The sequence below is a fragment of the Gopherus evgoodei genome, chromosome 3 (assembly GCF_007399415.2).
Source record: "Gopherus evgoodei ecotype Sinaloan lineage chromosome 3, rGopEvg1_v1.p, whole genome shotgun sequence".
Classification (NCBI taxonomy): Eukaryota; Metazoa; Chordata; order Testudines; family Testudinidae; genus Gopherus; species Gopherus evgoodei.
In genome coordinates, this window is record NC_044324.1 from 112,548,338 (window position 1) to 112,571,906 (window position 23,569).

General features: G+C 38.5%; 1 protein-coding gene across 13 annotated transcripts in view; it reads left to right on the forward strand.

Annotated features, from left to right (window-relative positions):
- EYA4 (EYA transcriptional coactivator and phosphatase 4) overlaps positions 1 to 23,569 on the forward strand; it is a 248,085-nt gene that overhangs the window by 215,672 nt on the left and 8,844 nt on the right. For all 13 annotated transcript variants that reach the window (XM_030556339.1, XM_030556335.1, XM_030556343.1 and 10 more), the window contains 5 exons: positions 1,312 to 1,395; positions 11,419 to 11,508; positions 18,848 to 18,906; positions 19,012 to 19,172; positions 21,487 to 21,601. In XM_030556339.1, the coding sequence (XP_030412199.1) occupies positions 1,312 to 1,395; positions 11,419 to 11,508; positions 18,848 to 18,906; positions 19,012 to 19,172; positions 21,487 to 21,601 (509 nt within the window). The remainder of the gene's footprint in view (positions 1 to 1,311; positions 1,396 to 11,418; positions 11,509 to 18,847; positions 18,907 to 19,011; positions 19,173 to 21,486; positions 21,602 to 23,569) is intronic.

The window sequence follows — 23,569 nt, forward strand, 5'->3', positions numbered from 1 at the left end:
TGTATCAATCCAATTATCTACATATTCAGTGTAAAAATATGCATTACAAAAAGGAGTGCATAAATATGAGACAGCCGTATTTGGCCCTAATCCTGCAAACACTTAAGGACTACTTTAACTGTACCCCTGTAAGTAGCGTCATTGACTTCAGTAGTTATGCACCACTATTTGAGAGATCAAGGCCATAGCAAAGAAACATATCTGCGTAAGGTACAAGATGAAGTTTTAAAACTCAAGTGTCCTAGCAGTGGAGTGATGATATTCTTGTTACCTTTGTGTTAGCAGTGTTCTGACATAGTGTGTGACAGAAGGAGAACAACACTCATTGTATACATAGTATATTCCAGCACTGGGATCAGAGAAATGTTCTGCACATTTGTGTGATGTGCCTCCTCCCACTGTGATACTGGTACTCAATGCTAATATCATTGGACTGCTCCACCCCATTTATGTAGTACATATCTCCACATATATCACCAGAAGTCAACTTTGTTATCACTTGGCTATTCCAGCCCCTGCATCTCTACTGGAAGGACAGGGTTGACCATAGCATTTAGCATCAATCCCAGATGCCATATCTTTTTGTACAGAAGATGAGGAATTTTATCCTGATTTTGGACAAAATTTTTTTGGTAGTTTTCCACAAACTATTTTTTTAAATTAACCAGTTGTAATTTTTTACATTTATGGGAAGATTTCTATTTTCCTTTCCTTAGTTTCATTTTCAGAAAAAAACAGCCTCTTACCAACGCTAAGAAATTGCCCTTAAAACAAAATAAAAAGATAAAATAAGATATTTTGTCCAAAAATATTATTTAAATTCCTTATTCTGTGTGAATTACTGTGGCGTAATAGCACTTGTGGCATGTAGAACTAGCACCAAGAGTTGATATTATCTCTATTGGAGGAACACATTGAAATCAATGTGAGTTGCACATAAGAATCTGAGAGCAGAATTTATCCTTAAATTAATAGCTCTTTACAACAAAGTAATTGACCCAAAGTATACTGACATCTGTAGTATGTTAGAGAGACAAAGTGGATGAGATAATATCTTTTATTGGACCAGTAAAATATTCTATAGTATGTGACGTATTTGAAACCTTGTAAAGATTGTAGAGTAATTAAAAGCTTAGTGTCCTCCATGATTTTGTATAGATTATTTTAAGATACACTGTCAATATTGATTTTCAGAACAAACCTACCCACTTAAGGGCTTATTTAAAGCACCGGACATGACTGATTTGATTTTGGATCATAAATCTTATTTCCTGATTACATTAACGATTTTGTCTCCATTTCTGTTTTCAGCGTGTATTTGTTTGGGATTTGGATGAAACTATCATCGTTTTTCATTCACTGCTTACAGGATCCTATGCACAAAAATATGGCAAAGTATGTGACTCATTAAATCAACAGTAAATTCAGACTATTGATACACTTGGCATTTTTACTGTGCTTTTCATCTTCAGTGTGCCTTACAAAACTTAACTAACATTCATATGCTCTTGTGAGGGAGGGAGGTGAATAATATTAACTCCATTTTACAGACTGGTAAACTGAGGTACAGCAGTTGTGATTTGCCCAAATAGAGCAGCCGAGGGGGCAGATGAGGTGCCTACTAGGTAAGATGTGAGGTCCAATACTGAGGTAGGTGCTATAGCTATAAGGAGCAGGTTTCATTGAGTGAAAGGTGCTGACATTTCTGGGGCAGCTTTGAAAAGCTGTTGCAAATGGGTACTAGATTTGGTGGGAAAGGACAAATAACTGGCAAATTTGGAAACAGGGTGGGAAAGGAAATGAGTCAACTGGACAATGAGAAAGGTAACAGAACTGATGAATTTGCAGGGAAAGGAAAATGTTAGGTCAGAGTAAATGGATGGGAGACAGACCTGTTTAACCTTCAGCTTTAGGGTGGAGGCTCTGGGTTTATGGTGTACTCTCTGACACCTCAGCCTTCCTGGTGAGTCGCTGGTATTCTTGGATGGCTGTTGGGTTGAGCAAAGCCACTGGCTGAAACACCCTCTGCTGTGAATCATTGTACACAACTATTCCCCTCTCTGCCACTGAGGAATCCAAAGGTGGCTGAAAAAGAAGCCCAGAACAGGGAGCAATGAGCAGCCAGCAGTGAAAGGAGAGAGAGCAAGAAGCAACCCAGAAGCAGTAGCAACAGGAATTTCCTCACATACTGAGCAAGGAACATTTTATACAGATTTTCTTCAGGGTTTTTGCTGCACTGACATTGGCAGGGCTGATGGCAGAATGAATGCTGATGATTTGGCTGGGGTGGCAGCTGAGCAGATAGAGAAGTCCATGAATTGCAAGGTAGTGTGGTTATGTGAAATAGGTGTGGGGCTGTGTGAGAGAGGGAGAGAGAAAAAGCGACAGGTGTGAAGCATGTTTCTGTTAATGAAAAAAAAGGAGGGAAGAGAGTTTGGTGTTAATGCACATGTGGAGGTGTTTGCAGGAGTGTATGCATGGATATGTGTATTTGGAGACACAGGTAGTTGTTTCTCCTGGTGTTTATGAAAAGGGTGGGTTAGTATATTTTTGTCTGTCATGGAAATTCATCAGCTCAGTCCTGGAATGCTAAAATAAGATTAGCTATTCGGCTCTGGTATGAATAACACTTGTTTTACACCTTCACAGTGCCAAATCAGTGCATGTCATACTGTTTTGCCACTTATATTACTGTACATCCTACACGCTCTTCTAATGCTATTTTTACAAAAAATATAATTCCATTCTCTTTGACAAAATTACTCCTTTTTTATATCTCTGTAAATGAGAGAAGAATCAGACAAAACATGCAAAACATTTATATCACCATTTAATGTGGAGTTGCTATGCTTGACCCAATGATTCAGTTACTTGTAATTTTAATCCAAGGCTTGCAGCCTTTTGGATGGTATAACTATTCTGATGCAATATTTTCTCCATCTCAGATATTAACAATTAAGAAAATATTTATCATTATTGGTGCAAAGTTTTTAAACTGAAATATGTTACAGAGCTATCAATAATTTCTGGATAACTTTGAAAACTATTCTAGTGACAATTGTGCAGAGATATCTTCTTGGTTTCCTTCTCTTGGGTTTTTTTCTTTTTTTCCCCCCATATCTGTAGGGACATTTAGATGAAATCAGCATCACTGCTTTGTAAAAACTCATCTGCTCCTGCAATTTATTCCCCATCAAAAGCCAGAATATGTGGTAATGACTATTTACAGCCACCAGTTGTGATATCAGATAGAGATTATGAATTTATTTCCATGGGTCCGAAGTAACTCAAGTGAAAGTGAAATTAAGTGATTTATGCTACTGAGATTAGAATCAGGATCCAAGACTTCAAGTGACAATGAATCAAGACAGAGGATTTCTTAAATAAAAAAGATCCTGTTTTCATACTGCTAGACATAGTAAAATAAAAATCATAGGGATACAGAGTCATTCCCAGAGTAAATTAAGAAATGGCAGATATTTTCTTTTCTAGAGTAATTATCTTCCTAGTATTATGGTAAACATATTTAGGATGATAATGTATCATTAAGCCTCAAATATGTAATATATTCTTGTCTAATATTTTATATGTTACTGTATATATTCTTTTTTTTATATGGAGGAAGGATGGTTCACTGGTTAGGAACTAGACTGAGGCTTGGGAGACTGTGTTTCAAGTCCTTGCCCAAATCACTTAGCCTCTCTGTGTCTCAGATCACCATCTGTAAAATGGAGATAATCATCCCTACCTTGAAGAGGTGTTGTAAGGGTGAATACATTAAAGATAATGTGGCACTTAGATATTATGGTAATAGAGACCATATAAGTACCTAAAATCTAGTTATACTTCATTGTTTCAAAAAACATGTTGGGCATTGATCCTTTATTGTGATTGTGCTGCTCCAGTGGCACAAAGATGGTTTAAGGCCAGTTTAAACAGACGGTGGTACAGAATTAAAGCAGTGAGTCCTACGCCTTCCCCTGTGTTGTCTCCTAGTATTGGGAGCAGCACAGCTCCCAACCTGTGCCTTGATGTCTGGCTTTAAATTGTCAGAGTACTTTACCCTGTGTCCCCTGATTCTCAATTTCTTTCTGTATATTGTGTTGTCTCGTATTGTTTAATAAAACAAATTTTCTCCCAAAAGAGAAAAGACAAGATAAAATGAGACAGAAGGACACAGGTCTCTCAGTATGTTTTTCAAAGTTTTCTAGTGAGTGATTAGCATGGTGCTGCTATAAATAGGGAGAGAGCATTTTATGGCGAACAGAGTGGTCAAATTGCATTTTCAAGGTGTGAAATTCTGGGATTATACTGGCACTTAAATGGACTATTTTCCAAGGTTTCACCTTTGTTCTACTAGTCTAACATTTATACAGACACTCTGAATGTACAGATTGATATATATGCACACCCTCAACTATTCCCCATCTAAACACAGACCTCCCATCTCTTGTCCTTCTCTTCGCCCTGTTTCTTGCTGTGACCATGAGGAAACAAAATATCTATCTTTTAGGCCTTACTGTTCTACTGTCATCATGGCTGTGAATGGAAATGCACAGAGTAGAGAGCCGACTTAGCTCAGTGTCACAGTCAGACTGGCAAACCGTGTGTAAGCAAGGCCGGTACAGAGCCATAGAGGGACCAGCAGATTAAAAATTCTTCTTTTAAATCTCACCCTACTCCTCCGCAGGCAGTAGCCTAAGGGAGAAGAGAACAGTGATCCTGATTTCATTTTGGACTTCTATATGGGACTGCATATAGTCTGGAAGGTGTCATCTAGCCCGGTCCCTTGAACTGAGGCAGGACTAAGTAGTAGCTAGACTGTCCCTGACTGGTGTAGTATAAATAGTAGTAGTAGTAGTAGTACTATTAACAAACTGTGACAGATTGAATGAAGATTTTTTTTAACATTATGAGCAAGATTGTAAATGTCTCATTAAAATATATGGCAAATTGCTTCTTCACGGGAGGGAGCCAATTGAAAGACTAGCTTGCAGTTTTCCCCTGAAGCGAGAAAGGCTTTGCATGTTTGAGTTTGGTCAGTGCAGAGCTACAAGATATTAATTAAAAAGCCAAAAAGTCACAATTAAGTGATTTTGTCTGATTTTTTTTTTTGGACTTTCCAGCGTTAATTATTTTATGTATTCTAAATATGTCTGTCTCTCAGCTTGTAAGGTAAGGTTACTTTGCTCATCTCATTTGTTGATGCTCTTCATGCACCATAAAATTAGTACACTTCTATTTTTAATTATTTACAGCAGTAGCAAATTATGATCATTGGTATCTGAGCTGTTCGGTTATGACCTGTGTGGCTGATGATGGTTTTTGCAGCTGAGCACCAGTTGGCACATATAGTTTTCTACAATGCTAAACTCTTAAATAAGGATTTGTTGATGTGACAGGACATGTGTTAGGAGACTGTCATCATCTGTTGAATTTTATGAGGTACATTCCTGTTCTCTTATTAACAATATGTATTCTTCTCTCGATTATGTCCCAGTGATTTCTCACTGTTTTGGAGCTGAATAAGCTGTGCTTAGTGTTAGCATTTCCAACGTGTTAAAATCATTTATTTCTTTAAGGTCAATCCAAAGGGCAAAGATGCTCCAAAAAATACCATAAGTCAAAGTTCAGGCTGGTAAAAAAGAACAACTGCCTTTCATGGCACTGCAGAAGAAAAAGTCTTAGTTCTCCAAACTTGAATGTGTGTTACAGAGAATTCAGGATGATGTTTTAAACAGCCTTAAAAATAAGTGCAAAATATGACAGTACAATTCAACAGACCAAACCCTACAGTATATTTTAAGAGAAAAGTCAAAATTCTACTCTATAGTGAAAATGTACAGAACCTACGAACTTTTTTATCCTGTAGATAATCACTGTTACAATTTGAGTCAGGTGTAAGCTAGTGCCAAAATGTATTAGGCTTTTTTCAACAATTTTCTGATTTTTCTGATCCACCTACATCTTTTGTTTCCAGTTAATACCTTTTTTATTATTTTTTTTTTATTATTAGTGTACAAGGGGCTCAGGGGATTGATGATTGCTGGGACCCTACCAAATTCACAGTCCATTTTGGTCAGTTTCAGTCTTGGGATTTTTTAAATAATCGATCTCATAGTTTCAGATGTTTACCTCTGAAGTTTTATGGTATTGTAACCGTGGGGGTCCTGACCCAAAAGGGGTGATGAGATTGCACCCTTACTTTTGTACTGCTGCTGGCGGGCGGCGCTGCCTTCGGAGCTGGGTGGCCAGAGAGCACTGGGATCACAGGGCATGGGGAGATTGTTACTTGGAGTAGGAGGCAGGGCCAGCCTTACAGTTGGGCGACTGCCCAGGGCCTCATGGTCAGGTGGGTGCTGTGGTTCCCTCCCCTTCTCTTGCAAGCCCAAGGCGCCTTTAACACCTGAAAACTGGGCCCAGAGCCAGGGAAGGCAAAGCTGAGGATGTCCCAGCTGAGGGCTCCTACCACAGCTGGTGACCGCTACATTAGTCCCTGCTAAGCTGGAGAGGGACAGGCCTTCCTGCAGGGGCCACTCCCAGGGCCAGGTCAGACCCACCTCTGGCTGCAGGAAGCTCTGTGGCTGTGCTGCCTTCAGAGCTTCCTGCAGACAGGGAGGTTCCCAGAGGTGGGTCCCATCCCTCCCCAGCCCAGCTGGGACAAGCAGCTGGAGCCCGGCACATGGTAAGGAGCCCCTCTCCCCTACAATAGCCAGATTTTATGGGGGCAATCAGATTTCACAGTCCGTTATGTGTTTTTCACAGCCTTGAATTTGGTTGCGTCCTAGTGTTAACTGGTTCAAATTTGGCTAGCCTTGTTTGTGATTGAAACATGGCAGCTGTTTTGATGGCATATGATAACAAGTTGGTGGTATCTTACAGGACAAATGCACACACCCTAAAAAATCACCACCAGAATTAACACTTCATGATCACCCTTTGATGACAGTCTCTGAAGAGAGCCCAAAAGTAGAGACTGGCCCATGAAGACCACGCTATCCTCTCTCTCTAGTGATTGTCGCTCCAGGTCAGAGTTGCATCACATTAGCTGGGAGGTTTAAGGATACTTGTTACTACCCATGCTAGACCATCTCCCAGCTGCCACCTCTCACCAGCACTAGTATACTTTAAAAAAAATCATTCAACTGCATTGATTGTTTCCTATATTTCAGTCAGATGCCTCAGGACTTCTCATTTTGCTCTTATATTCTCTTGTTGTCAAGCCCCTACTTTCATCCCAGGAATGACAGACAGGAACTCCCTGCAGAGTCCATCAACAGCGCACTCTCTTCCTCTTCTCCAGCCTCCATAACACCCTCCCAGAATGAGTCTCCCCAAAGAGAGACAGTTGGACTTGAACCTGAGGCTCCCACCTGACACTAGAAGTGCCATTAGGCCAGCAACATTAACATTTAACTCTAACATTTCCACTTGTGAGGCCAGGTTGTTCCAAGGGACAGTGCTATTCCTATTAAGTTTAGCCCTTTCATAGGTGTGTTCTCACACCATTGTTCATCAAGTTTTTTATGTTGATTTATACATAACTAGACAATAATATAAAAATAGCTTGTTTTCATTGTATTTGAATACAATAAGAAAAAGGTTCTGTGAGCATTTCTTGCCAACACCTGCTCGTCCTGGTGATATTGAACAGTACGCTGCCACAAATGAAACTAAGTTAGGACTTTATCTAGGACCCTATAATGATTCTCTCCTCCTCAAAACGTAAATATTGGTTCTGCTGAGATATTTTTACTTAGTCTCCTAGGAGGCATTCCAATGATGGCTCAATCTAGCACAGAAGTCCAGACACTCTGGCTCCAATTTATACCCTCTAACGTAACTAAAAGCATTGGTATTTTTGCTACAGAGAAGAGCTGTAGCTGATCCAGACTCCATTGAATACTAGTAATATCTGGCTACAGAGCATGCCTGTAAAGGCCAAAGGGCTGCTGCTGTTGTTTTTTTAATTCAGCTATTATTTTTTTATATGTGGAGTAATGCAGCATATATTAGCAAAAGTTCAGTCTGCCTCATTAGATTTATTTTATAGCTGTGTTATGTATAACTACTGTGAGTGCCTCTTTGCTTTTTCCCTCCTTAAATTTCTTGCTTCCTTTTCCATATTTTTCTCTTGTCCTGTGTTAGTTTCAAAAACCAGTCAGAGAACAAACACTTCAATCTCCCTGGTCATTTGATTACAGACCTAAATGTCGCTATATTACAACGACAAAAACTTGAAAAACAGACTCCAACGAGAGACTGCTGAATTGGAATTAATTTGCAAAAGTACACCAGTAAACTAGGCTTGAATAAAGACTGGGAGTGGATGGGTCATTACACAAAGTAAAACTATTTCCCCATGTTTATTACACACACACACACACACACACACACACACACACACACACACACACACACACACACACACACACACACACACACACACACACACACACACACACACACACACACACACCCCTTGTCAGCTGCTGCAAATGCACCATTTTGACTACAAAAAGTTTTTTTCTCTCCGGCTGGTAATAGCTCACCTTAACTGATCACTCTTGTTAGACTGTGTATGGTAACACCTATTGTTTCATGTTCTCGCTGTACATTATATATATATATATATATATATATATATATATATATATATATAGCTTCCTACTGTATTTTCCACTGAATGCATCCAATGGCTCTGCGAAAGTCCACAAAAGCTATGCTCAAATAAATTCGTTAGTCTCTAAGGTGCCACAAGTACTCCTGTTCTTCTTGTGAGAAGTGTTCACCTACAGATGATAGAATGTTTTTGTATGTTATTTTCCAGTGTGAGTTCATTTGAGAGCATAGTTATTTTCTGGTTTCACACCCACATAGTTGCTACTGGGGCATTTAGGTCATTGGATGAGGTACACCACATGTTGTGACAGACATGTGTCTCATTTACATCTTTCAATTACAGTAAAATATAACTGGAATATTGTGTTAAAAACAACTATATTATGATGCAGTCATTTGCAGTCCAGTTCCACATAGAAAGGAGAAAACAAATGAAAAGGGCTAAGAGCCCCATCTTGCAAGCAATGTTCCTAACTTTACATGCATGAGTAGGCCCATTGACAGACTACATATGTGAGTAAAATTATGCATGGGCATAAACATCTGCAGGATTGGGGTCAATCAGCATATTGCAGAAATAAGAGTTGTGAATTTCATATTTAAGGGGGGGAAATTCTCTTAACATTCACTGAAAAGTGTTTCAAGTGGTTAGAGAAGAAAACAATGTTTGTCTCATACATCTAGCCAGTTTGTTCGTTTCTAAAACTACTAGTCTATTTCATGATGATAGTTAACATCCAGTGGTTTATTCCTTGAAGGCAGTATGGCCTAGTGAGGAAGACACGGAGCTATCATCTCTCAGCTCAGGTTTCTGTCCCCAGCTCTCCTACAAACATCCCATGTAACCTCTGGCAAATATATTCCTGCACTTTTATCCAAATACTCTTGATGCCAAGTGGGCATTTTAGTGGAGAATTTAGGAAGAAGCCATTTTACAAGGTCCTGGAGTTTCGTTTTCTTTTAGAAAAATAGGTTGGACCAGTTCAGAAGTCAACATGAAAATATTGAAGTTGAATAGTGAAGCTGACAGAGAACTGGGTCTCATTTCCAACTAATGACAATTTCTTAAACACTTCACTCTTCTTGCCCTTGAAATCTGCTTCTTGCCTGGGCCAGTGCCAAAATATGTCTTTCAAATTTTGCCGTTCTGTTTTAAGTGGGTCAGAGCAGAAACCAGTTTTTATTCTTTGTTTGCAAAGTGCCTACCGCAATGGTGGCCTGGTCCTTATTGGCAAAATCTTTGTTCATAACACAAATAAAGGATGATTTGTGGTTTAGAGTGATTCTGCTGACAGAGGGATACAAAATGTTGCATTATTTCTAAAGACAGCAATTTTAAGTCTTTTAACCACAAAGTACTTAAAAGATTCAGAAAACTCTGTAGCTGTCAGCGAGTGAAATGTGGCTTTGTTCTCTCTCTCTTTTTTTTTTTTTTAATTACAAGAGGATCATATCATGCTTATAATGGGAGTATGGTGGCAGCCTAAACTATGGAGAGTCTAACTCCTGTCTATAATAAACTCAAACAGCTGCAGACCTTGTCCAGCAGGAGGCCTTTACAACGTGAATTAAAAGAAGAACTCTGTTAGCTGTGAGTTACAGAAAGACCTTTATGTGTTTTCCCAGTACTGTGGGTCTCCCAATCAGTAGTGCCACGAAGTACATGAGATTGGCTAAGGGGACCAGAAATCCACATTTGTTGGGAGCATGAATTACAAACACAGAGGGGGAGTTTGTAATTTGGTCAGGTGAGTGCCTGCAGTGAAAGGAGGATAGATAATGGGGTTGTGTGGGAGGAAGGACAGGTGTTCAGTTGGAGTAGTAGTTGTGAATTGGGCCAGGAAATGTTTTTGGAGTAGCAGAACAGTAGCAGAAAACTGGTATTGGAAAAATGCATAGGTGGGATGGAAGCTATTTCTCTAAAGTGAAACTTGTTTGGGGAATGGGTGAAGATTCCAACTGTTGTTTGTTTTCTCATAAAGCGTAGATATTAGAAAAGACCTTTTAAGTCATCTCCCCCTTGCATCATATGCCATTATTCCATACAATACAATATCTAGTGAGTTTTTTCTAGTCCAGTTTTACATGTCCTCACTGAAAAGGCTTCTGACACTTAGTTTAAGAAACTATTATGTGGCCAAATGTTCAGAAGATTTTTCTGATTCAAAATGAAGTACTATGGTGTAATGGATGGTGTAGCAGACCGGATGTCAGAGGATGTGTTGTCTGTTCCTGGCCATGTCACTGACTCACTGTGAATGTAGAAAAGTCACTTAACTTCTCTGTACCTTAGTTTCTCTGTCTGTAAATGGGGAATAAAGATATGACCACATCTGTATAAAATGCTTTCGGGTCCTTGGATGAAAAATGTAAACTATTTTTATTAAAATACATATTCCCTTTCCTAAATTCATCTTATGACTTCTAATGAGCAATTCTCCTCCTTGGTACAGCTGTAAATTATTTAGTTAGACTTTAATATTTCACCTCTGCAAATATGTAAATAGTTATGTTTCTCCTCAGCCATAGGTTAGCCAATCTATCAATATTTAGCTTTTTTAGGCTATGTTTCATAAACTAATCCTTTCAGCACCCCAAGCGTTTTGCTGTTATTCTGTGAACTCCCTTCAACACATCAATCCCTAATCAAAACTTTATGGTAAAAAAGATTATACCCAGAGAATTTTAGAGAAATCTCTGCAAAATGTTGGCATACAGCAACTTTTGAATAGCTGCTACCTGAATGAATTGTAATTAATTGTAATTAAATATCTAACCTAATTTTTCATTTTCTAGGATCCACCAATGGCAGTAACCCTGGGCCTGCGAATGGAAGAAATGATTTTTAATCTTGCTGATACACATTTATTTTTTAATGACTTGGAGGTAAGAATCTACGGTCTGTAACATTAACTGTTTCATCCCAGAACATGACACTAAAGGCTTGCTACCTATTAGTATTTCTTACATGTAGCAATATGGACATTACTTTGGGGTTAGTCCTACTCACTGAACAGTCACAGGCAGTCATACTGCAATAATTTCTACAGCATCGGGGTACTTACGTGAAGAGTGGGGACATCCTCAATATGTCACCTCTGTCCCTTGCAACAGTTCTTTGTGCTGTAGCTGTTTGTGTTTAAGTCTGCAGATTTTGCTGCATCTGCAATATTATCCTGAGAAGGGACCCATTTGCCTCCCACCTCTTCGTTCTGAGCCCAGGTGGTCCCCTTTTGCCTCCAAAAGACTTTATCTGAACAGAAGAGTTTGAAGTCTTCTCCTTGAACTCCTCCTTTGTTGCCTGCCTCTTGTCTTTCCCATGTTCTCAGAGTAAAAAGAGCTACCTTTCCTTTTCAAGGGAAGAAGGAGGGTTCTTATTCTTCTCAAAGACTCTCATCAGTGAGTTTTGATAATAATAATCATGACAGACTTTTAGTCATGAATAGAGAATTTGGACATAATCATCATTCATGTGTCTAAAAAAGTATCAGAGGGGTAGCCGTGTTAGTCTGGATCTGCTTTTTCTAAAAAAGTAGAAATTGAGAACAAACCCTAAAATGTCTCCAGATCTCCAATTTCAAAACCTTACCCTTAAAATAAGAAAACTCAGGTGCAAATTTTCTTTTCCCATTCTCAACTCTCTGAAGAGCATTGTGGGGTTAGGGTTGAAGATTCCAGACAAGAAATGCACATCAGTAAAATACACCACAGTTAGACGTAGGAATTTTTTATTTTTATACATGTTCATTTCATTATTAAAATATTCTATTTCCTTCCCCACAGCCAATATAACAGATAGACTTTCCTAAACTCTGTTCAGAGGCTTCTGGGTTCCCTTCAGATTTATTTTTGGTCTAAAAGAAAACTGGGAGTTTTCAGACTGTTCTTTACCATTTTTTGTATGTCATCTGCTTAGTCAGACAAGCTATTATCAGGATAATGAACCTCAGTTTCCTAATTAGGATGTCTCTCAAGGAGGTCCAAATCCTTATTCACCCATCCATTTCGAATTCTTCCACTTATGAGTTGGCCTTCAACATGTTTAATTCATAGCCCTTAATCCTGCATGTATTCTCCCCACAAAACATGGGGAGAAAGGAATCTGATGGATCGAAGTATTTTCCTTCCATTGGGGTGGGGGCTCTCCTAATAGGCACTTCCCTTTGTTCCACAGCCAATAGGGAAATCAAGAAGTACCAAGCTGATGTTGTCTTTATTGCCCTTTGCAGACCTCATTGTCTCTGGTTCTTCCAAAGTCACAAAATAAATGTCCCAAGCTCAGATCATTCTCTTTACCTTCAACCTTTTTTCCCAAGACCTGTCCTTCACCTGAGCTTTACCTCCCTTCTCCAGCAGTATGAAATCTGAGAACGGAAACCCTGGCTGTCCCTCAGCTAATGTGTGTTTTATTGCAGTCTAAGTGAGATATCACTTGACCATGCAAAAGCATTTGGTGAATATTCTCTTTCTGGTGCCCCACAGCTAGGGATAGATTCTAAACCAATTTTGCAAAGCATTGCTTAGTTTTCCTTGTAATGAACCTTTGCCCTGGTATGCTCAGATTTCAAATGGCAGCTGTAAGAATCCTAAATTCCTCATTAGCATGTGCCCAGGTTTCTTCAAGCTTGTGCTGAGTTCAAGGCACCAGTAAGCTCCCTCTTCCAAAGTGGAACTTCTCCTTGATTCTGTATTGGCTTTATTGTTTTCTCTTTGAGCTATTTGCTGAAGCTTCACTTTTTGTTTTCTTTCTCGCTATTAAAGTTATCTTCTTTGTAACTATCATGTCACTTTATAGGTTTAACAAACAGGGCAATTTCCATGCAGGAGCACCAACTCCTGTTTTTTCCTGATATGCTTATTTTAACACCTTGCCCTAAAAGTTATTCTCAAGCTCCTTTTGGAGTTTGGCCTGAATCAAAACATTTTCCCATTTTAGATAGCTTGCAAAGTTTCTTTTGGGATGTAGGTGAAGCTTTTTGTCCAAGAATCTAGCATTCCAATTAGATTAGTTTAAGCCAAATTTCTTGAATGTCTGTATGCAATTAAGTATTTGTTAGCCTCAGCACTACTGCAAAACCAACTGTTTGTATTACAAGGTAGGGTCAAAAAAAGTTTCCAAGACCTCTGTTTTGAAATATATCAGAAGGCCAACAGGACTCTCCACCTTTCCTGAAGTCACAACTCCGGAAAATCAGTAGCCACCTCAGAGTTAGTAAGGGTCTGGACAACATACACAAAAATCTGCAGGATGGCCTCTGGGAATCCCTTTACCTATGGAGGGAATCTCTCACCTCTCTAAGATTTTTAATAGTGCTCCTTGATTAGGTAATTTAGATCTTCATGATGATTGGCCAATCTGCTGTTCCTCCTTTCTAAAAGCTCTACTGAGTTCTGTTTTATTTTTTTATTCTCTCCCCACTCTTTCTTTTCCCCTTCCCTCAGGAGTACAGTTGTGGTTGGATACATTGGGTTAAGCAGGATGTTCTAAAATCAGTCACTCTTGGTTTAGCCCAGTCTCCTTTAGTTGTTCCTTCCACAAGCTCTGCTGTCCAACATGCTTTGTTTCCTAGGTTTTATGCCCTGGGCAGCATTGGCCAAGAAGAGTACATCTGTCTCAGATGGGGAGACATTCTCAGATATAACTGGGTCCTGAGTTGTTGATGGTCTTAAATATCAAGACCCAAGGCCTTCAATTGGCATTGGAGGTAGTGAAATGAGAGGCAGGTGAGGGGCAGAGCACCAGTTCTCACATCAGCTGAGGAGCTGAGCCCCCATGTTATGCAAGAGCTGGAGCCTCTTTATTCCTGTCATCTTCATCCCCAAATATAGCACATGACAGTAATATAGTCTGGAGGTGACCAATGTGTGAATTACGTGCCCCTCTACTTACCTTTAGTCACAAGGTTCTCTAAGATGTTCTCTTCATAACCCTTTTTATCCTTTTCCCTCTCGTTTGATTCAGCCACTACTTGCCAACTGCTAGTAATAACATCCACCTGGATATTACCACCTGCAAAATCTGCTCCCTATTTGTCGGCTTGTAATTTCCAGAAGTTCCCGTGCGTTGAGGTATTCCTCTGGAACCTGGTAACCAATGCTCTAGTCAGTAATGCTTCTGCTATTATTTGAGGCTGGGTTTTACTTTTCTCCAGCAGTTTCATTCTTGGAGTATAAATTTTAGATAGCTCAAAAAGTATCATTTGGGACCATAGTTGGTGACCTTGCCTTAAATACAGTGGCTGCATGCTCTAGAAAATTCTTGCAGCAGAGCCATTTTAGACTGCTTAGAGGGTGGGGCCAGCCCAGTAGTAATGTCTGGATTAGTGGCAATTACATTCATTAGAAGATTGTTGTACAGGTAAGGAATAAAATTATATATTGTCCTACACAAATATTAAGTCTAAGGATGACTGAGAAATTTTTGGTAGAAAGTAATTCATTTCTAATGCTTTCCCCAGCACCATCATCACAAACACATGCACAAAAATCAGTGTCTACAAATAGTAGTAGTAGTAGTAATTGGGACTTGGACCTGTCTGTGTGCAGCAGTAAAATAGTCTATTGCTATTTATTGTAGTTTTATCATAAGTTGTGGGAAAACCAAATTCATACAGTTTAAAGGAATATACATATGTAATATTGGTTTAGAGAGCAAGGAGGGTAATGAGGTATGAAAAATCTATAAATTCTTTCTCATGTTGAAATGAAAAAAAGTCGACCTATGCTATTTTTTCTTTCATATAAAAGAGGGGAAAAGTTCAAGTAACAGTTTAAATAAGCCTCAAAACTTGGCAGGCAATTCAGTCCAGTTTTAATACTGAGGCATGTACATGAAATGGGTGGTTCTGTACATCCTGAAAATGTGTAGTGCTGAATATCTGCAGTATAATAGCATTTTTGTTTTCAGTGCAGTGAGTCACTGTTTTTACTGGATAATGAAATTACTATCCATTCCAAGAGGATAATTTTTACAGACAATTTGTAGGCTCTGCACTTTCAGTAAAAGTTTCAAGCTCTAAAAATTCCTACAGGTAATTAACTGCATCGAGGTGTTATTTAAATAAATATTACTGCAAACAAAAGTCAGCTCTTGTACCTGGACTAATTCTGTACACACATAGTAATAGAAAATATATTTTATCTTTCTTAGTTTTGAACTTGCACAGCCAGTGACCCACTGTGACTTGAGTGTAGCCAGTTCTGTAGCTGTTATGAAAGGTATTTTACCTTAAAATTCAAATTAACAGAGAGCTCTTTTCGCCCCCCATTTCTGTCCCATCTTTCCTGTAAACAAGTTACAATCTCCTAATGTTGTGCAATAAGCTCCTTGTTTCCACTGGGAAAAGGAGGGAACTGACTAAAATCTATACAAAATTTTGAACTTGGCTTTATGATGAACTTGAACATTTTTGGTATGAAAGTTTATCCAAATGTTACAAGTACATTGGTCTAACGTGGCTTTTTAAAAATCAAGAAGAAAGGAGAACTTCAGTAGAACAGAAAGAGCACATGAGTCAGTTCTAAGGTCTCCCTTATGAGTATTCAGTAATGCACCAAAGAAAGAAGCAAGTAATAATGCTCCCATAGCTCTGAAACAATTGGTTAAGAGGGTGAGCCATAGACTCAATGAGTAGGGGGAACTGGAAAACCACATGTATTTAGATCCTATGGAAACTGAAAAACCCTCTTGCAGAGACCAGCAGCAAGAAAGTCAGGAAACTGCATGCTCTTGAACCCACTTTCTTTCCTCCCTGTAAATTGATGGATTTGAATCTGGCTTTCAAGATGTAAGACAAAAATTCAAAGTAGAAGAAAAAGGTTGAGCCTTTGCCACCCACTCATAGTCAATTTTGCTGATAATTTCATTAAATACATCTCTGGAATTTTAGATGTTGGTTGTGTGCCAATTATTGGGTCCATTCCAAACAAAACTATTTTCTAGTACTAAAATGTACTCTAACTCCAGTACTCATTATAAAATAGCTGAACAGTTTAACAAAATCTGAACAGCAATACACACACACTTCTTTATTCATGCATGCTTTGTGTATCCTTCATTTCCTCACCACACACAAACTCACAGGGTCAGATACCTTTACACCCCTGACTAATATGTTACTCTGTGAACAATCGCACAGAAATCAATGGAGTTGCTCTGAAGTATGATGACTGCTTAACATGAGTAAAGATATCAGAATCTATCCGAATGTAATATGGAGTGTGATTTTAGTTTGCCCAAGATCAACTGTGTGGTATTTCCACCACTGGCACTTCTCCATAGGCACAAACAATAGTGAGGGCAAGAGAGCAAGAAAACTGGTCCTTTATTTGTATCTGGCAAATTTGTCTCTCCCCCTCCCCCCATTTTCATAGAAAAACTTTGTTTAAGGCTCTGAATTCCAATAGTGTTTTGCTAGTTCCTGTCAGAACCAGGAAGTCCAGAGGTCCACTGAAAGTTGTGTGTTATCTGAACTTTTTAAAATGCCAAAATATTTTCTGTTTAGAGTGGGTTGTTTTTTTATTTTACCAGCATCAGTTTGTGCAAAGCTACTACTATTTTTCCCAGTGTCTATATTTATATTCTATAATATTCTGCACCCTGTGATAATCCCATCCCATTTAGAGAGAGAAAATACATTTTATTACTCCCAAGGAGAGAACAACCCTTGAACTCATGGAGCTCTTACATTCCTATGGCAGTTACATGATTGGGTTAAGCCAAACATGTAGAATTTGGCTGCTTTGGGTATATTACAGAATGATAAATCAAAAATACGACTATTAAATGATGTCAGCATTAATTTTGTCCACAAATTGGTTTTTAAATCTAATCTGACTTTAACATGCTTACTTCGCGTGTGGAAAAAAAATCATTAACTGTTGATATTAAGGCAATAGAGTGTTGGACAAAAAATTCTTATGAAAATTCCAAAAGTAACATCTCTAATTAGATGTCCTGCCTTCCCAGTTTAAATTCTAAATTTTCAGTGTGTATATTCTGAAATTTCTCCTTTCTTCAGATTTTAAATTTTCTTAGCAGTTGTACTAGACTGAGCTTTGAGACTTCTAAAATGTGCACATCTTGACTGATGATTTTGTTTGACGATGACTGAGATAGCTCGTCATTTAAGGGTATGCACTTCTGTAAGTGGAAAGCTCAGCCTAAGTGATTACATTAACATTTGAGTTAAAGCAGTAGAGTGGGTGAATCAGTTTTCAAAACCATCTCTCAACCTTTTTTTAAAAATTAGAAAAAAGTTGACTGTTTTTCAGTGTAATCTTTTAATCCAAATGTTCACAATTGTGATTATTTTCACTTGTGACAGCATCACTTAAATACATGCAGGTAAAATCTCCCAACTAGTGAATCCATATATGTCCTTCAGATGATATACTATAACTGTGGTACAGGAAACAAATATAAAACTATCCATGCAGGACTTGTGTACACGTACACTGAGAGTATTTTCTTGTGATCCAACATTTACCTCTTTCTCTGTAACAACTGTGAACAATGGAAAAACCTTAATTAAAAAAAAAAAACCAGTGCCCGAATAAAGAAAAAGTTCTTTTTAAACTATACATTTTCTCTGTATGTTCCATTACTTCCTGTTTTTTTCTGGGACTGGACGTAGTCAAATACTACACGACAGGCTGTTTCTGTGGTTTTTTTCAGCCCAGCTGAAACCAGGAAATAGTGGAGTCCTCAAGAGCTTGATTTTGTGAGGTTTCCAAACCAAAGAGGTTTGGGTAAGTTCAGATAAGACTTGGCTAAGCATCCAGACTTTTGGAGGCTTAACAGAAATGACAGATCTTTGAGGTTCATCCATTACTAGTTTTTATTTCGAATAGAGAACAGTGGTCTGAACTGATTTTGAAATGCTGGGTTAACACACATCTTACCAACCCATCAGAAAGAGACTAGGAAAGGGTTTTTAAAAAGAATTGCTGTCTAGAATCACATTGAAGTAACAAGTACCTTATAACTTTCTTTGGTGACTCCATTTTAACTCTTAATTTGAATAGTGTAGGAGGAGTTGAAATTTCTTTTGTTTTGAAAGAAAAGGTTGTCATGATAATGAGAGTGTAGACACTGCCATCTTCTGGCACAATCGATGCTACACAGAGGTTGTTTTGTTAATGCCTGTACTAAAGACATATTGGGAAGTTTAACACATACATAAACCTTTAAAACAAGTTATCTTTTTAATTTAAATTTTAATAGGAATGTGATCAAGTTCATATAGATGATGTTTCTTCTGATGACAATGGGCAAGACCTAAGGTAAGATACACTCTTTTTCAAAATTTTATTTTTTGCAAAGATTAAAAAAGTTCATTTTACAAGAATAAATTGTATTTATTTTTAATATATTTTGGGTGTTTGCAGTACCTACAGTTTTGCAACTGATGGCTTCCATGCAGCTGCAAGTAGTGCAAACCTTTGTCTGCCAACAGGTGTAAGAGGAGGGGTTGACTGGATGAGGAAGCTGGCTTTCCGTTACAGAAGAGTAAAAGAATTATATAATACTTACAAGAACAACATAGGAGGTAAGGTTAGGATAAGTTAAAATATTATCAACCTACATTGGAAGAAGTTACTGTATGGTTATGGTAATTAAGTAATGCTACCTTACAATACCCTTGGAAACTCTACAGTGGAATTAGTGCTATTAAAATATAATATAAATGACCAGTCCAGAGTTGTGAAAGATACCCTGCCATTAAGACTGACTGCTAGAATTTTGCTTCTAGGGGACGAAAGGGGAGACCCTGGAGGATTGTGGTAGCAGCACACTTAGAGTGAAATTCTGGCCCAAATGATGTCAATGGCAGAATTCCAGTTGAGTTCAGTGGGGCCAGAATTTCATCCTTCAGACACAATTACACAATTCCCACTGATTTACTGACTGTTCCAACTACTTACAATGGTTTTTTTAGGAGAGAGTTCAGATGTCCTGCTTCCTCCCCTCTGGTGCCTTCATGCTGAGTCTGATTGGCCTATTCCCCCATCCTGCTCTTTTGGTGGGCTGGGTGGTAGCCACACTCTCTTCCAAATCCTATTGGAGATGTCCACTGGCAGCAAGCCAGGCCAGTCCACTGCATGCTGCAGCTTTAAAGCTAGAAAAGCTCTTAGAATCCTGCTGCTGTGCCCTTTCATAGACTCTGTAGCAGACCCCCCCACCCCAAGTTAATAGTCTTAGGAGGAAATCTCTGATCTCTCACAAGATGGCGGCTTCGCTACTATCATTTACACTCTTGGGCATCCAAGTGCCAGTAATAGCAGCAGTGTTGGAAGAGTTTTTGAGCTCTACTGCTACAAAAGAAGGCTGAATGAACCCAGAAGATTCCTCCTGTAAGATTTAGAGGACTAGCCAGTCTGACTCGGAAGAGCCAAGAGGGATACAGATCAATCATTCACTCCAAGAAGACATGGTCTTCTCTCCCTTACCCTGTTCCAGACACGATTAAGTGGGAGAGCCCAGGCCTGTGTGATGCTCTTGACTATTGTAACAAGACTGACTTCATTTGAGGCTCATTTAAAGAGGAACCTAAACTCAAAACTCACCTGTGAACAAAAATATATAGATTTGGCACTGCTTTAGAACCAAGTCTCACTGTCAGAAATGGGAATCATGAGTTAGGATGATGTGGACAGTGAGTTTTAGTCACTATAGTAAAGATTTCACTGAGAATTGGACTGACTTATATCTTCGCATTTTTATTAGTGAAGAGTATTTACGTACAGGAAAATGAAGCAGTAAGAGCATTGTAGGTGGTGATTGTTGCATGTCTTAAGACCAAGCTGCTTAAAATACCTGAGAAATTAATGCTGTCCAGAGTGTCATATTACCATTATGATATGGAATTTTTATATATTAAAAATACAGGAAACAAACTGACCTACAAATTTACTGGTCATTCATACAAAAGGTCCTAATGTGTCAAGAATTCTAAAGGTGCTGTATTCCATTAAAAAAAAAAAAAAGTTTGGGTCACTGAGCCACTGTGCAAGAACCTAAAGTGAACAGGATGGTTGTAATAGAAGGTATCAGTATGAGGGTGGAGTCCATATACCTAGTATATTCTGTATGTATTTTTCTTTTCCCACCACAAACGTCATTTATGCTTTATTGATTATTTAATGTATTCCACCATTTGTGGCCAATTCACACATGCATCCTGCTCCCTCCAACTTTTGTAACATGATTTTTTCCTCACATTGTGGTTTTGTTGACAAGGAAAAAGAAAACTTGACCTGGCTAAGTTATGATCAGATTTTTAAAAGCGTTCTGTCTGTCACATCTAAGGGGTCTACAAAGAGGTTGGAGGGAGGCTTTTATAGTTTGTGAGACATGATTAAGGGAAGGATGACATAAAATCTACAAATATTTCAAGGCTCCAACAGCTTCAGATACCAAGGTTGGCTATAAATGATTTAGGGTCTATAACTAGAAGTAATAAGATAATTGGGGCTGCATGTCACTAGGATATATAATATTAGTCTTGCAGCAGTAGTCGAATTGCTTTGGGGAAAGCACTAGAAAATGTACCATAGGGAAGAAACACACACACACAAACAACTGGGTATCTAAGCTGGTTATTAATGAGAGCTCAGATGGTTTTCAAACAAAATTATTTAAGTCCTAGAATCTTAAACATCCACATTACAATAGTGTGGAGAAGTAAAACTCCAATCCAGTCATCACTGAAGTCAGTGGGAGTTTATCCATTGACTTCAGTGGAAGTATTTTATCAAGCCTTAAAAGCAGAATTCAAAATAGAATAAGTTACTGCAAAATCTGCATGTTCCAGCTAAAGCACAGTTTAATTTGTTTGTTTTTCTTACTCATTTATATATAAGGTCTCCTTGGCCCTGCTAAAAGAGATGCGTGGCTGCAGTTAAGAGCAGAGATTGAAGCTCTGACCGACTCCTGGTTGACAAATGCACTTAAATCATTATCAATTATTAGCACTAGGTATGTACTTGCGTATATTGTAAGAAGATTAATATTAATTTATTTTATATTAAAAATACAAGTACCACAGCAGAATAGCCTTCATAAGTAACCCTATAGTAACAAACTAGGGAATCTGTGAAGTGGAGGGATGAAACTGCAAAGTTAACAGATTGCAGTTCTTAAAATGTACATTAAAGAGACACTTACAGTTAATGTAAGCCTAAAATGGACTTCACCTTTAAATTATGTCCTCTGAATTCAAAATCACTCTATCTTGTGTTTCTGCATAGTGTCTGCCTGTAGAGGTATCTGAGCACTGCACTGCATTAGAGCCCAGAACTCAAAGGTCTCTGTCCATTTCTGCAGACATAATAATTATGACTCTGGGGGTATGTCTACACTGCAGTGTGAGCCCAGGGTTCAGACTCATGCTCATAACTAAACCCCCTTCCACCAACACACAAATTGCTCTGACCCACGGTCTTTGGGCACCATAGTGGTAGAAGGTCCAAGCCTGCATCAAGCTATGACCGAGAGTTCAAGCCCTATTGCTTGCAGTGTAGACACAGCTACTGGACTCATGCTCTGGTAGTCTGCCCATAGTGTCCTACAGGCTGACTTTGTTTGTTCTGTAGACAGTCAAGTTTTCACACACTACACAATTAACAAAAGACTAAAGCAGCCACATTTTGGGAGGGCTCTAGGAAGTCTGGGATATGGGTGGTTGTACTCAGGCTGCATAATGCAGTGTAGACACTGGAGCCACAGATGGAGACTGAAGGTTCAACAGTTCCTAATCTGGGGTTACAAATGAGTGTAGACACTCAAGCCCTAGGTTAACAAATCCAGGATCTGCTAATGCACATGCTATTAACCCTGGGCTTACATTGAAATATAAACATACCCTGAGTAGATGTGCAGGTTTTTTTAGAGCAACTATCTGTTTAACCAAAGTAATTAAAACCCAGCATTCCCACCCCTAAGAAATAAAAATAACCTTATTGCTGGTTCTTCAACAATAATATTCACAGAGCAGTATCTGTTCCCTCTGAGCTAATCAATACTGTAAGTGCAAAAATGTAGTCACAAACAACAAGGAGCCACATTGTCTTCTATTCCAAGAGTAACATGAGAGATGAATCGGTGTTAAAGGAAAAGAACAAAAAATGAACAACTATTTTAAACATCTACATGTTTTTTAATAAACAGCAGCTAAACTGGAAATCTATTTTAGCAGTATCTAATGAAAGAAAAAAATAAAGTACAAATAATTTATGCATGTGTGTTTGACACCATACTTCTTATTTCTAAAAATATTATCCACACAGTATTCAAAAGATTGCATTGTCATTTAAGCAATAATGGATGTTGGAAAATTGTTTCCGATTACATAAAGGCCAGTCAGATGTTTAAATAATTGTCAAGTATTTCATGAGTACTGTACATTTATCAATCCTCACAATATCTTTGAGGTAGATGTATATTAACTCCATTTTACTGAGGCAGAAGCTAAGACATAATGAGATTACTTCACTTGCTAAAGGTCACATGTTAACACTGTAGAAGAGCCAGTATTAGAACCCACAAGTTCCTCAGCCTAACCCCATGTTAACATCAGTAGGCTGCACTAGTGTTCAAGCCCTTTCTTATCTGACCTTGTAATAGAGTTAATTCCATTTCTGATTGTATAGTTGCTGCCATCTGAACTCCTCAAAGCCAGACTGAAGTGCCATAAAAACCTAATCAATGATGAAACTGGGAAGTTTTTAATCTCACCTCCCCTTGAAAAGATTGCACTTTCCACCCTTAAAATACTAGGAAGGTGATGTTCAGTTCTGAGGCCACTATTAATTTATGATATGTATTCCTCTGTTGTCCGAGTCCTTCCCTTTAAGGCAGTAATGACAAGTCATTTTTCCCCTCCTAACTCTCTTTCATCTGATTGTTCATTAGTCACCAGTAATTGCCAATTTGAGAATGCTGTTT